General features: G+C 51.4%; 1 protein-coding gene across 1 annotated transcript in view; it reads right to left on the reverse strand.

The window, feature by feature from the left end:
* Positions 1–1451: 1451 nt before the first annotated feature.
* The window catches only part of FAAH (fatty acid amide hydrolase), a 38857-nt gene continuing 27287 nt past the window's right edge, over positions 1452–13021 (reverse strand). The window contains exons 4-16 of the mRNA XM_049775492.1: positions 12134–12268; positions 11918–12051; positions 11636–11842; positions 11367–11407; positions 10461–10585; positions 6258–6383; positions 5357–5454; positions 4383–4482; positions 4125–4165; positions 3341–3380; positions 2897–3005; positions 2289–2434; positions 1452–2003 (exon numbers count right to left, since the gene is read on the reverse strand). Of these exons, the coding sequence (XP_049631449.1) occupies positions 1875–2003; positions 2289–2434; positions 2897–3005; positions 3341–3380; positions 4125–4165; positions 4383–4482; positions 5357–5454; positions 6258–6383; positions 10461–10585; positions 11367–11407; positions 11636–11842; positions 11918–12051; positions 12134–12268 (1431 nt within the window). The 3' untranslated portion in view covers positions 1452–1874. The remainder of the gene's footprint in view (positions 2004–2288; positions 2435–2896; positions 3006–3340; positions 3381–4124; positions 4166–4382; positions 4483–5356; positions 5455–6257; positions 6384–10460; positions 10586–11366; positions 11408–11635; positions 11843–11917; positions 12052–12133; positions 12269–13021) is intronic.

The raw sequence follows: 13021 nt of genomic DNA on the forward strand, positions 1-13021 counted from the left end.
CCTCTGTGAGTAGAGAAGGGGAAGGAGAGTGATTTGGAGGAAGGTTGGGAGGGAGTCCATACCAGCATTGAAGCTCCCTATCTAGGCCTGAGGGGAGGAGAGAGGTGAAGGTATAGGCGCAGGGGTCCTCAAACTTTTTAAACAGGGCCAGTTCACTGTCCCTCAGACCATTGGAGGGTTTGACTATAGTAAAAAAACTTATGAACGAATTCTTATGCACACTGCATATATCTTATTTTGCAATGAAGAAACAAAACAGATACAAATACAATATGTGGCCCCCAGGCCATAGTTTGAGGACCACTGGTAGGGTATGGAGCTCCCCCAGCTTTTTTTTTGGGGGGGTGGCTTTTTGGATCACACCCAGCAGCACTCAGGGGTTACTCCTGACTCTGTGCTCAGAAATTGCTCCTGGCAGGCATGGGGGACCATAAGGGATACTGGGGATTGAACCCAGGTCTGTCCTGGATTGGCTTTGTGCAAGGCAAATGCTGTGCTCTCTCTTCGGCCCCACCCCTCCAGCTTTCTGACAAGGCAAAAAGGCAAGGCAGATGAGACAAGTGTCATTGTGTGTCACTTGAAAGGGGAGTCCCACGGGGGATGGAGAATGGCAGAGCAGAAGGGAGCCCCCAGGATGAAGATTGTCCTTGAAGTTGATAATATGGTAGAAGCTAGGAGCCTCTAAGCCTAGATCAGCTGGGCTGTTTTCTCCGGCAAACAGGCTTAGCCCAGGCTAGGGAGCTGGGGAAGAGGGCTAAGCAAGCTGGAGAGGGTGCCCAGATAAGCTGCCCTTCCACGTTCAAGAGCTGTTAAGTCATCTCATTCCACCCAATGTCTCAATTTTCAAACCACCCCCCTCGCCTCTGGTGGAGCTCAGGCTGTAAGCCCAAGCCGTCAAGACCTTGGAACTCTGGGCTTTGCTCCTCCAGGAAACCCTCCTCACTGAACCTGCATGATCTTTACTCCTCATTGCCCTTGAGATGAGATTTAAGATCCTAAACTGGTCCCCCAAGTTCACTAGGATCTGGTCCACCTATAGCTCTGCTGCTTTTCTGGTGCCCGGTTAACCCATTCCTCTGCCAGTCTCATCCTGGACTCTAGAAATAGATGGTTCCTTTTCCTTGGAGATCTTTGTTCCTGAGTTTAGTCTCAAAAACTTCTAGATTCAACACAGGTCCTCCAGAAAGCCTTCCAAGAACAACCCACCAGATTTTTGTCCAATGACGGCCTATTGGCCCCAGCTGAGGGTCAACTCTTTAGACTGGGCCTGTGTCTGGCCACGAAAGACAAAGATATAGCAAAAGGGTTGATGCTGTTAAGGTACCTGAGGAGATGGACACCCAGGAGCCCACCAGGCAGGGAACATGAGAAAGAGCTATACCCCCTGCTCTGGGGCTGATTCCTGTGCCTTCTGGAGAAAGAAGAATCTGAGCTGTGTCTCAAGGATTTAATAAAAGAGAGCTCAGAAGCGTCATGGGCAGAGGAAGGGGAGAGGAAGGGAGAGAAAAAGGGAGAGCTTTCAAAACAGGCTCAATCTGAGTATATATGGACAGGCCAGAGTTCATTTTGTAGACGAGGAGAACTGGGGGCACTTCGGGAGCAGAAGACCTACATGGCTGGATTCATACTTGCAAAGATCAAGTCTAGATGTTCTAGAAGCCTCTGGGGTTCGGACAATGAAGGCCAGAAGAGACACAGGAAGCAAGAGCTCTTTTCTGCTGGTGGCCTTTGCCCTCGCTCCACCCACAAGCCACCAACGTCCAGACATGGGTTTCTGCTTCTGCACTTTGTGCATGGATTCAGAAGAAGAGACTGTGGAAGCACCAGCCCAGCTGAAAGTTCCTAAAGGCCCGTCAGCGGCACCTGCTCCATGATCAGGACGGCTGTTTCTGCGGTGTCATCAGTCGCTCTACCTCCCGCATGAACCGCAGACACAACTCCTCCTGCCAGGGCAGAGCCACGCACTGCACGGCCACAGGCAGCCCCACGCTATTCCTCACGACCTGTGGAAGACACATCAGGAGATTGTGAGACAGGATCCCAGCTCCAGGAATTCTGTCCCACCTGGTGAGCAAACCCAATTCCTTAAGGTCCCATGTTAGGAAAGGGAGGTCAGGCCAGGGAGAGTGCAGTGAGCTCGGTGCATGTTTCACATGTGGGAGGCCCAGGTGTGGGTCCTGTCACCACATGGTGCCCTGAGCACGAAGCCAAGAGCAGCCTCAGCACCATAGAGCAACTGGAGTTGAAATGCAGAGATGAGCCCAGAAGAAGGGGAGCAGAGGCCTCACCTTCTTCAATTCTTTGTCCCAGATATCCCCAAAGTATCCCTGGAAATGATCCATTTCGGCCTCGTCCTCACTGGTCACTTTGGTGACGGGCACCACGCCCGCCGGGAAGTCCAGGCAGTTGTAGAGCACCGTGTAGCTGATGGCAGCTAAGAATAGCAAAAGGGGCTGGAGCAGCAGAGGACCGACACCCACTGTCCAGTCCTCCCTGCAGTTTCCTGCCCCTGAGGAAGGTGCCTTGTCTCCTTAGATGGAGGCTCCAGTCACAGAGCCCAAGAGGTGAGATCTGGGGTGAGCAGCAGAGCCAGGCATATGGCTTTGCCCTGGCTCACGGGGTCCAAGACCATTAGCTTGTCTGACTCCCACCTGTGCCTCACACCCCAAATTATGAGTTGGAGCTGCAGATGTTCAATAGTGCTGGGCCGGGAGCTCTGTCCCCCAGTATAGGCTGTGATGGCCAAGGAGGGTGGGGGCCCGGGGGCCCTCCCCCTGGATATGGCCTCCCCACGAGGTCCCTTCATCTCTTTTCCCTGAAGCCTCCCTGGGTACAGGGCAGAACTCAGCAAAGAGGAAGGGTGGGGAGGGTGGCAGGAGGGGATCAGGGGCCTCACCTGGGGCCTTGCCTGGGCCTTTCAAGTCCAGAGCAGGGCCTAGCATAGGGGTGAGCAACACGTCCAGTTCTTGTGCTTTCCACTGAGTGATCACGGATTGGCGGTACATCTGGAGGTGGAGGAACACCCTAGGGCCTCACTGCTTGGTCTCCCACACCAGCCCGGTGATGTGGTTAGGGCACATGATACGTGACTCCTGCTTTCAGGGAAGCTTTTGGTTCCAACACACACTGGGGCAGAGAGAGGCATCCACAGGCAGCACCAGGGACTGGAGAGCCTCTCTGAGTGAGCATCAGGACAAGTAAGGACAACAGAACCCAAGAGGGCCAGTCCAGAGAACATAAGGGGCACTAGTGGGACTAGAGGTGAAAAGACACTGGCTGGTGGACGCTTTTCCCAATGACCCACCAGCTCATCCCACTCAAACCTGTGACTCTGCCTCACCTCGAACTTATGGTGCAGTTCCCAGAGCTTTCCCGCTGACCTGGGCAGGAGGAGGAAGGTCACAGGATTAGCAACACGGAGCCCCTCTCTGAACCCCTCAATCCCCCAGGCCATCTCAGCACAACTCTTGCAGGGAAGCAGCGTGGCTGAGTTCTTGGTCTGAAGCCTTCTCTTTTTTTTTTTTTTAGTTTTTGGGCCACACACAGCGGTACTCAGGAGTTACTCCTGGCTCTGTGCTCAGATATCGTTCCTGGCAGGCTTGAGGGGACAGCATGTGCAATGCCGGGAATCAAACCCAGGCTGCGTGGAAGGCAGCTCACTGCTGCTGTGCTATCGCTCTGCGCCCCACCCCCCCAAGCCTTGGGGAAACCCAGCCAGCAAGGGGCATAGGCCGGGTTGGCTGAACTTGCTTCCTGGCAAAGGCCCTTGAAGCCTGGATCAAGGCACAGACTGGCAGTGCCCAAGCCCTGATGCTCCAGCTTAGGCCATGAGAGGGCAGAAAGGAACCAGTGCAGCTCTGTTGGGAAGTTACTGAGAACAGTATTCACTGGGGTTCCCTACCACTCCCCTCTCCCAGGCCCCCTTGACAACAGCCCATAGTTCTTCTCATCCATGCTCCAGCCAGGCCAGTCTGCTCTACCTACCCTCTCTCAGCCCACATTCTCCCTCGGGACACTTGCTCCTCTCTAGGGTCTGGCCCACTACTAAGCTCCCACCAGACCTGGGCCACATCTTGGATGCTGAGGAGAGGGAAGCAGGCAGCGGGGGAAGGGGAAGTTCTCACCGAGACTGTACGCTGCTGCTAAAGGTGGCCATCCTGGGGAGCTGCAGAGACATAGAGATGGGGCTCTGCACAGGGTCCTCATGCCAGCCCTGGAGCCTCCCTCCCCGGGAACAGCTCAGTATCCCTAGGGCATGTAGGCTCGGAGGAGGAGAGAAGTCTGGGGAGGGGCCGGAGAGGATGCAGAGATGCCTCTCACAAGGGAGAGAACTCCAGAGGCTCCCTCCAGCCCTCCAAGCCCTGCCACCACTGTGTCCTCACCACAGGCTTCAGCAGGAAAGAGATCAGTCTCTTCAGCCAGTTGGGAAACTTCAGAATTAAGACCAGGAAGCCCAAGCAGGGGTCCACAAAGTCACCTTTGCTGGGAGACAAAAGGTCTAGTCCAGACACATATACCCCAGCACCCCTGTTGAGTCCCCTGCATTCCAACTCCTACAGTTACCCCTTACCTCTCCATCACCAGACCCCACTGACCTCCAGCCCCCCATTCCTCTCCCTTAAGCTGTTTCCTTTCAAACGTGTGGCTGGTTCTGCTGACCCCACAGGAGGTAGACCCCGCACCCACTGCAGCTCCCCAAGGCAGGACTCGAATCTCCCTGCCTGGGAAGCTCAGCTTAGAACAATCAGATCCCAGGAGCACAGTCTCCCACCCAGGGCTTGACGGAGGCTGAGGTCTTTCCCAAAGGTTTGTGGGGCTCTCGAGTAAGCAGAAGACCCTGGCACTCTGGAAGGTTCCAGATCTCAGACCACAGATGTCAGCCCGGCCCAGAGTTAGCCACTGGGGAGTTGGACCAGCCCAGGTACACCACCCAGAAGCACCTTCACATGCCTGTCAGCCTTAAAGACTCAAACCATGCCATAGAACCAGCTTCTCAACACGTGAGCCCAACTAAGTCCCTCACCCAAGCCACCAGAAGGCAAACACAGAGACAGGGAAGACTCACATCAGAAGAACCTGGCATCGGGGCAAAACGTTCAGGCCCCTCTCCTGCCACCCTGCCTGTGGATGCTCACCCTTGCCTCAGCTTACATGGCGCCTTCCAGAGGCTCCAGAGCCTGTTGTCTCCCAGCTCAACTGGTACAGCTGAAGGGGTGGCAGTCTCTGCCCTGCTCGGCTCAAGTCCAACTTTCCTCTTTCTCCAGACCAATTACCCTGGGGCCACAGACTGTGCTGTTCACCCCTGCTCTGTCCCTCCTGATCCCGCTAGAGCCCCATGGCCACTACCACCACTCACAAGCACTGCAGGAATTTGTGGCCGCCATCGCTGAACAGCCCGCCTGGTGACAGGGTCTCCATGACGTACGGGATGTTTTTTGGCAGGAAGGGAACCAGCTGCAGGGATTGAGGGATGTTGGGGAAGGAAGCACGGAGGGCCTGGATGCAGCTGCCCTGACTGGAGCCATACGATGCCTTCTCAGCCAGGAACTCCTGCTACACTCCTGCAGCCAGTGAAGTCCAGCAACATACAACATACAAACACACACACACACACACAAACACACACACACATACTGCACACGCAGATTCCTGCTGAATTCCTATAGTCAGACAAGTCCAGCAAAACACACACACACATACACACACCCTACAAATCTGACTCAGCCATCAGCTCCAGGCCCCAGAAGTTGCCCCTACCTTTCGCACACACGCGCACACACACACACACACACACCCTACAAAATTGACTCAGCACACACACACACCCTACAAAATTGACTCAGTACACACACACACCCTACAAAATTGACTCAGCACACACACACACAGTTGCCCCTACCTTGCACACACACAAAATTGACTCAGCACACACACACACACCCCTACAAAATTGACTCAGCCATCAGCCCGGGGCCCCAGCAGTTGCCCCTACCTTGCATACAAACACAAACCACACCCTACAAAATTGATTCAGCCATCATCTCGGGGCCCCAACAGTCTATCCAGTGGCCCCTACCTTGCTCTCTGATGCTGAGGATGCCCCAGTGTAGGACTGGGCTAATCAGCAAACCTTCCAACACCTGCTTAGAAATCAGACACTGGTGCCAGGGGACAGTTTCCCTCCCAACTGCAATCTGGGTGCAGGATGCAAAGCCTGGGCACACAGGTACAAGGAAGAAGGGGCTCCATAGCCATACCGTGTGGCCAGCAGCCTCCAGGCTCTTCTTGGTCTCCAGAAGGGCCCGTCTCATGGCCGGGGTGGGCCTGGTATAGTTGTCTGTCTCATAGTAGCCTATGCGTAGGGGCCGTGAGCTTTTGTAGACCTGGATGTGAAACACAGGTGACTGAGGCAGAGCTGGGTGGGGCAGGGTTCCCAGAGATCAGGGAAGCTACCACACATGGCTGGGAGGCTGCAGGCTGGACTCCTGACACTGATTGACCAGAGAAAAGAGCTTCTTCTGCAACTGACCCTTTTTCAAAACCCTTCGCAGTAACCCTGCAGGAAGGCGATGCAACTGCCCTGTATTATGTGGGGGAATCCAAGGTGTAGACTGGGAGATGGCTCCAATGAGGGGTTGGAAAGCCCAAGCCCCCACACACATGAATCATGTGTCTTCCTTCTCTTTTGACCCATTCAAGAATATGAATGGGAGGCAGACAGGGGGCAGGGCGGGAAGAAAACTGGGGACACTGATGGTAGGAAATGTGCACTGGTGAAGGGTGTTGTACATTGCATGACTAAAATTTAATCAATGAATAATTTTGTTATCTATAAAAAAATCATATTATGAAAGTTGCAGAATTGGGAACTTGAGCTTCTGAAATCACCTGCATCACACTTATAATGTATTCTTTCCTCTGTATAAATAAAAGACAAAATTTGGGCCAGAGATATAGCATGGAGGTAGAACATTTGCCTTGCATGCAGGACAGTGGTTTGAATCCCGGCATTCCAAATGGTCCCCCGAGCCTGCCAGTAGTAATTTCTGAGCATAAGAGCCATGAGTAACCTCTGACTACTGACAGGTGTGACCCAAAAAAACAAAACAAAAAACAAACAAAAAAAAAAACCCAAAATGAGGGGCCAGAGAAATAGCATGGAGGTAAGGCGTTTGCCTTTCATGCAGAAGGACAGTGATTTGAGTCCCGGCATCTCATATGGTCCCCTGTGCCTGCCAGGGGTGATTTCTGAGCAGAGCCAGGAGTAACCCCTGAGAACTGCCGGGTGTGAACCAAAAACCAAAAAAAAAAAAAATGATGCAGCGGTAGGGTGTTTGCCTTGCATGCAGCTGACCCAGGACAAACCTGGGTTCATGGGTTCAATCCCCAGGTCCCATATGGTCCCCCAAGCCAGGAATGATTTCTGAGCATATAGCCAGGAAAGTGTCACCAGGTATGACCCAAACATCAAAAACAAAACAAACAAACAAAAAGAAAGTCAAGACAGAACTAAATATACAAGCTACAGAGTCAACATGAGATCCAATCCTAACAACCAAACTTAAAAGTGGACCTGTTACAATGGCAGGCTAATGGTAGGGGTGGTGACATGGGATGGACTCTGGGAATATCAGTGGAGGGAGGCTGACACTGGTGATAGGATTGGAGTTGAAACACTGTATGTCTAAAACATAACTATGAATAACTCTGCAAATCACAATGCTTCAAATAACAAAATGTAAGAGAAAAAAATAATAATAAAAAAGGGATAGAAGAGATAGCACAGCGGTAAGGCATTTGCCTTAGGTGCAGAAGGATGGTGGTTCAAATCCTGGCATCCCATGTGGTCCCTCAAGCTTGCTAGGGGCTTTTTTTTTTTTGGTTTTTCAGGCCACACCCATTTGATGCTCAGGGGTTACTCCTGGCTAAGCGCTCAGAAATTGCCCCTGGCTTGGGGGGACCATATGGGATGCCGGGGGATCGAACCACAGTCAGGATCTTTCCTTGACTAGCGCTTGCAAGGCAGACACCTTACCTCTAGCGCCACCTCGCCAGTCCCTGCCAGGGGCTATTTCTGAGCGTAGAGCCAGGAGTAACCCGAGTGCTGCCGGGTGTGACCCAAAAAACAAAACAAAACAAAACAAAAAAATAATAATAATAATTAAAAAAAACATGAGTTCTGGGGTAGAGAGATGACTCAAAGTGTGGAGCACACACTTGGCATGCAGGAGCCTCAGGTTCAATTCCTGGCATCATCTGGGCTGCCAAGCACTTCAGAAGAAACCCCCAAACACAGCATTAGCCCCTAAGCCCTATCAGATGTGGCACAAAAACAAAAAAGAGAAAAACAACATAAGTCCTGTCTCCCAAAATCAAATATTCCAGACAGGGACAAAGATGTCCTGGCCTCCCTCGTACAAGGGGATTCACAGACTCCTGGGTTCAGTTAAAGTCCTCTATTGAGGACAGTCCTGTCCTCCCTTTCCAGAAATCTCATTCCTACCAGAGGAGGAGGAAATATGGCTGGATAGGGATAAAGATATGCTGGAGGCAACAGAACCACCTCCACAACGTCCTGCTACACAGACATGCCTACCACCCCTTTCCTGCAGATCTTGGCCCCAAAATGTTCCTGGGTGTTTAGTTACATAAAGCACAAATAGAACAGAGAGAATATGTGATAAGGCGCTTGTTTTGCATATAACCAAACCCCATTTCCTGAGCTTTGCCAGGTGTGGTCCAAAAACATTCTCCCAGTTTTTTTAAGTAATAAAAGTAAAAATAACTCATTTTTTTTTTTTTATGTGTGCCTGTGGTGGCAGGGAAGTGTCTGGGCCTTCTGCTATGCTCAGGCCTCACTCCAGGCTCTACGCTCAAGATTCATTCCTGGTGGTGCTTGGAGGACTATAAGGGATGCCAAGAACGGAACCTAACTCAGTTCAAGAGGCAAGCATCCTCCCCACTTTCCAGCCCCTCATTGTTCATTCTTGAAAGATCCATAAAAGCTTCAATAGACACATTAAGTGACACTTATAATCCCAAGATTCCTTAAACTAAAAATACCTCACTTTGCTGTGTCCACCAGTCCCATCATCTTTTTTTTGTTGTTGTTTTTGTTTTTGGGTCACGCCCACAGTGCTCAGGGGTTATTCCTGGCTCTACACTCAGAAATCGCTGTTGGCAGGCTCGGGGGACCATATGGGATGCCGGATTTGAATCACTGTCCTTCTGTATGCAAGGCAAATGCCCTATCTACATGCTATCTCTCCGGCCCCCCATCATCTTTTTGATCCTATTTTTGTTTGTTTTTGGGGAAACCCAGTGGTGCTCAGGAATTACTCCTGGTTCTGCACTCAGAAATCATTCTTGGCAGGCTCGGGGAAACCACACAGAATGCTGGGGATCAAACCTGGGTCTATCCCGGGTTGGCTGCATGCAAGCAAATGTCCTACTGCTGTGTTATGGCTCTGGCCCTAATCACTTCTAAATTTCTTTTTTGTTTGTTTGTTTGTTTGTTTTTGGGCCACACCCGGCATTGCTCAGGGGTTACTCCTGGCTGTCTGCTCAGAAATAGCTCCTGGCAGGCACGGGGGACCATATGGGACACGGGGATTTGAACCAACCACCTTTGGTCCTGGATCAGCTGCTTGCAAGGCAAACACCACTGTGCTATCTCTCCGGGCCCTTTTTTTTTTTTTTTTTTGAAATTTCTATTTTATTTTTTAATTGGACAGTCCCACACACAGTGGTGCTCAGGGGCGATCTCTGGATTGTTGCTTGGGGACCCTACAATACTGGAGGCTGGAACCAGAGGCCCTTCAGTCCTGTCTCTCTCAGCTCCACCAGAAGAAGCAGAAAGTGGCTTGAAAGTGCCAGGATTTGGGGCCAGGCGGTGGCGCTAAAGGTAAGGTGCGCCTGCCTTGCCTGCGCTAGCCTTGGACGGACCTCGGTTCGATCCCCCGGTGTCCCATATGGTCCCCCAAGCCAGGAGCAACTTCTGAGCGCATAGCCAGGAGTAACCCCTGAGCGTTACCAGGTGTGGCCCAAAAACCAAAAAAAAAAAAAAAAAAAAGAAAGTGCCAGGATTGGGGCCAGAGTAGTGGGACATTTGCCTTGCACACAGTTGACCCAGAACAGACCCGGGTTCAATTCCTGGTATCCCATATGGTACCTGACCCTTCCAGGAGCATTTTTTTTATTTTTATTTATTTATTTATTTATTTTAATTTTTAGGAGCAATTTCTAAGTGCAGAGCGAGGACTAACCCCTGAATGGTGCTGGGTGTGGCCCCCCAAAACCAAACAAAATGCCAGTTTTTTAATGAGGGAGAGGGCTCCACCTGGTGGCCATCCTTGGAACAGCAGCTGACCTTGGCCTCAAGCCCAGAAAGGCTGCTCTCTGGGCACAGGGGCACCAGTGACAAGGGAATGTTCCCCATAGTCATTCCTACCCTCACTTACCTCGTCATTGAAGGGCAAGGGGGGCACAGTGGGGTCCAAGCGGAACATATCCTTACACAGCAGTGCTCGCAGGCAGAGCGCCAGGCTCTCCACATTCCGGGCCATGGGGCCTATCGAGAGTTGAACTGTGGGGAAGGGACACAATAGAGAAATCACCGGGGCCCAAGCAAGAGCTGTGGCCCACGATGCAGAAAAGACACCTGCACTCGTAGGTTCATTGCAACACTACTCACAATAACCAAGCTTTGCAAACAACCCAAGTGCTCAAGAACAGATAAAGAAGCTACGATACACATACACAACAAAATTGATTCGGCTGGCCCTAAGATGAAGTCATGCAATTATTGTTAGGTAGAGAAGTGATGTACTGAGTGAAATCAGTCAGAAGGAGAGAGATGGATTCAGAATGATCTCACTTATATGTGGGCTATAAAGAAACAATAGCAAAAAAAATTTAAAAATAAAGTAAAAAAAAAAACAAAAACATAGTAAGGGACTAACTAATGATCAAAAGTAACATAAACAAAGAGCAGGAGAACTGGTTTCCAGTAGGAAGCTTGCCACTGGGAGAGGGGAAGTAATAGGTCAGGGAGGACGAGTGCTGAAAGGAGGTAGAGAGTGCCTGCCATAGAGGCAAGCTGGGGGTTGGGAACAGGAGGGAAACTGGGGACTCGGACTGTAGGGAAGTAGACAATAATGAAGGGACTGGTGTTCGAACATTGCATGACTGAAACTCAAACATGAATAACTTGGTGATTCATGGTGATTCAACAAAAATAAGAAAGAAAAAAAAGAGCTAAACCACTGCCCAAGACGTGAGCATATTCAGAATGGCCAGGGAGAAAGGGCAGAGGCAATGAGCAGATCCTCCCGGCCTCCTCCAGGGTTGGGGGACCCAGACCTCACCTGCCACCTGTCCATAGACACAGCCCTTCAGGCCAATCTTGCTGGATAAGAAACAGACATGTCAGAAACAGCACACAAGCCCCTCACCCAACCCCTCACCATGCTGGAAACCAGGGACTAAGGCCTGCGGGGCTGCAATATTCCCATCGTAAAAAAACCCAGTGCAGAGTCCTCCTCCCACCCCATGCAGGGCCCAAAAAGGCAGAAACTAGGTGATGGTCTGGGTAAAAGAAAGGTCCTCCACCTACTTATCATCACCTCCACCTTACCTGAGGCGGTTCCCCGTGGGCTTCAAGCCGCAGATGCCACAGAAGGATGAGGGAAAGCGGATGCTGCCTCCAATGTCGGTGCCAATACCCAGCGGGGAACCTCCAGAGGCAAGGAGGGCCCCTTCACCCCCCGAGGAACCACCGGGGGTCTTAGAGGACTTCCATGGATTCAAGGTCTGGCCGTAAAGGGGGTTACTACAGTCAAAGCTGGAAGGGACAGGAACAGGTCAGTGGGGTCACACGGCACCATCCACTTCCCCCAGCCCACACACGAGACCCCACCTGTACATGGACTGGGGGACGTTGGTGTGCACAAAGGGGATGGCCCCTTGTAGCTTCAGCACCTGCACGATCACGCTGTCGCACTCTGCCAGCACCCCTTGGTTCAGGCTCAAGCCCAACGTCGAGTCGTGACCCTAGCAGGAGGGGTGAGCAGTGGTGATGAGTCAGGGCCAGACTCATCCATCCTGAGGGACGCAGGCAGGTCAGGGCAGTCACCTTACAGTTGATGCACTCCTTGAGGCTCACAGGGACGCCATACAGCAGGCCCTTCCGGGGTGTCTTCTCCAGCTGAGTCTCACATTCATCCAAGTAGGTGGTCACACAGTTGGTATCTTTGGTCACTTCCCAGGCCTGGGGGAGAAAAACATGGACATGGACAAGAGAGGTCAGACTTAAAAAATATGCCTGTTGGGGCCAGAGTGATAGCACAGTGGTAGGGCCTTTGCCTTGCACGCAGCTGACACCAGACAGGCCTGGGTTTGATTCCCGGCATCCCATATGGAGTGATTTCTTTTTTTTTTTTTTTTAATATATAAAATCGTTATTTAAGGAGCTGGAGAGATAGCACAGCAGTAGGACATTTGCCTTGCAAGCAGCTAACCCAGGATCAATATTGGTTCGAATCCCAGCATCCCATATGGTCCCCCGTGCCTGCCAGGAGCGATTTCTGAGCACAGAGCCAGAAGTAACCCCTGAGCATCACCAGGGGTGAGCCCTCCAATTTTTTTTTTTAATCTTTATTTAAGCACCATGATTATAGTGGGGTTTCAGTCATAAGCAGAACACCTCCTATCACCAGTGTAGCATTCCCACTACCAATGCCTCCCCTCCCTTATACCCAACCCCTACCTGTATGCAAGACAGGCATTCTACTTCTATCACTAAGATTGTCATGATAGTTATTAGTGTAGTTATTTCCCTAACTGTACCACTACTCTTGTGGTGAGCTTTATATTGTGAGTTGATCCTTCTAGCCCTCATCTCTACTGTCTCTGGGGACAATTACAATTACAATAATGCCCTAATTTCTCTTAAAACCCATAGGTGAGTTGGAGACTATTCTATGCCTACCTCTCTCCCTGACTTATTTCACTCAGCATAATA

This window comes from Suncus etruscus, chromosome 6, assembly GCF_024139225.1.
Source record: "Suncus etruscus isolate mSunEtr1 chromosome 6, mSunEtr1.pri.cur, whole genome shotgun sequence".
NCBI classification, from domain to species: domain Eukaryota; kingdom Metazoa; phylum Chordata; class Mammalia; order Eulipotyphla; family Soricidae; genus Suncus; species Suncus etruscus.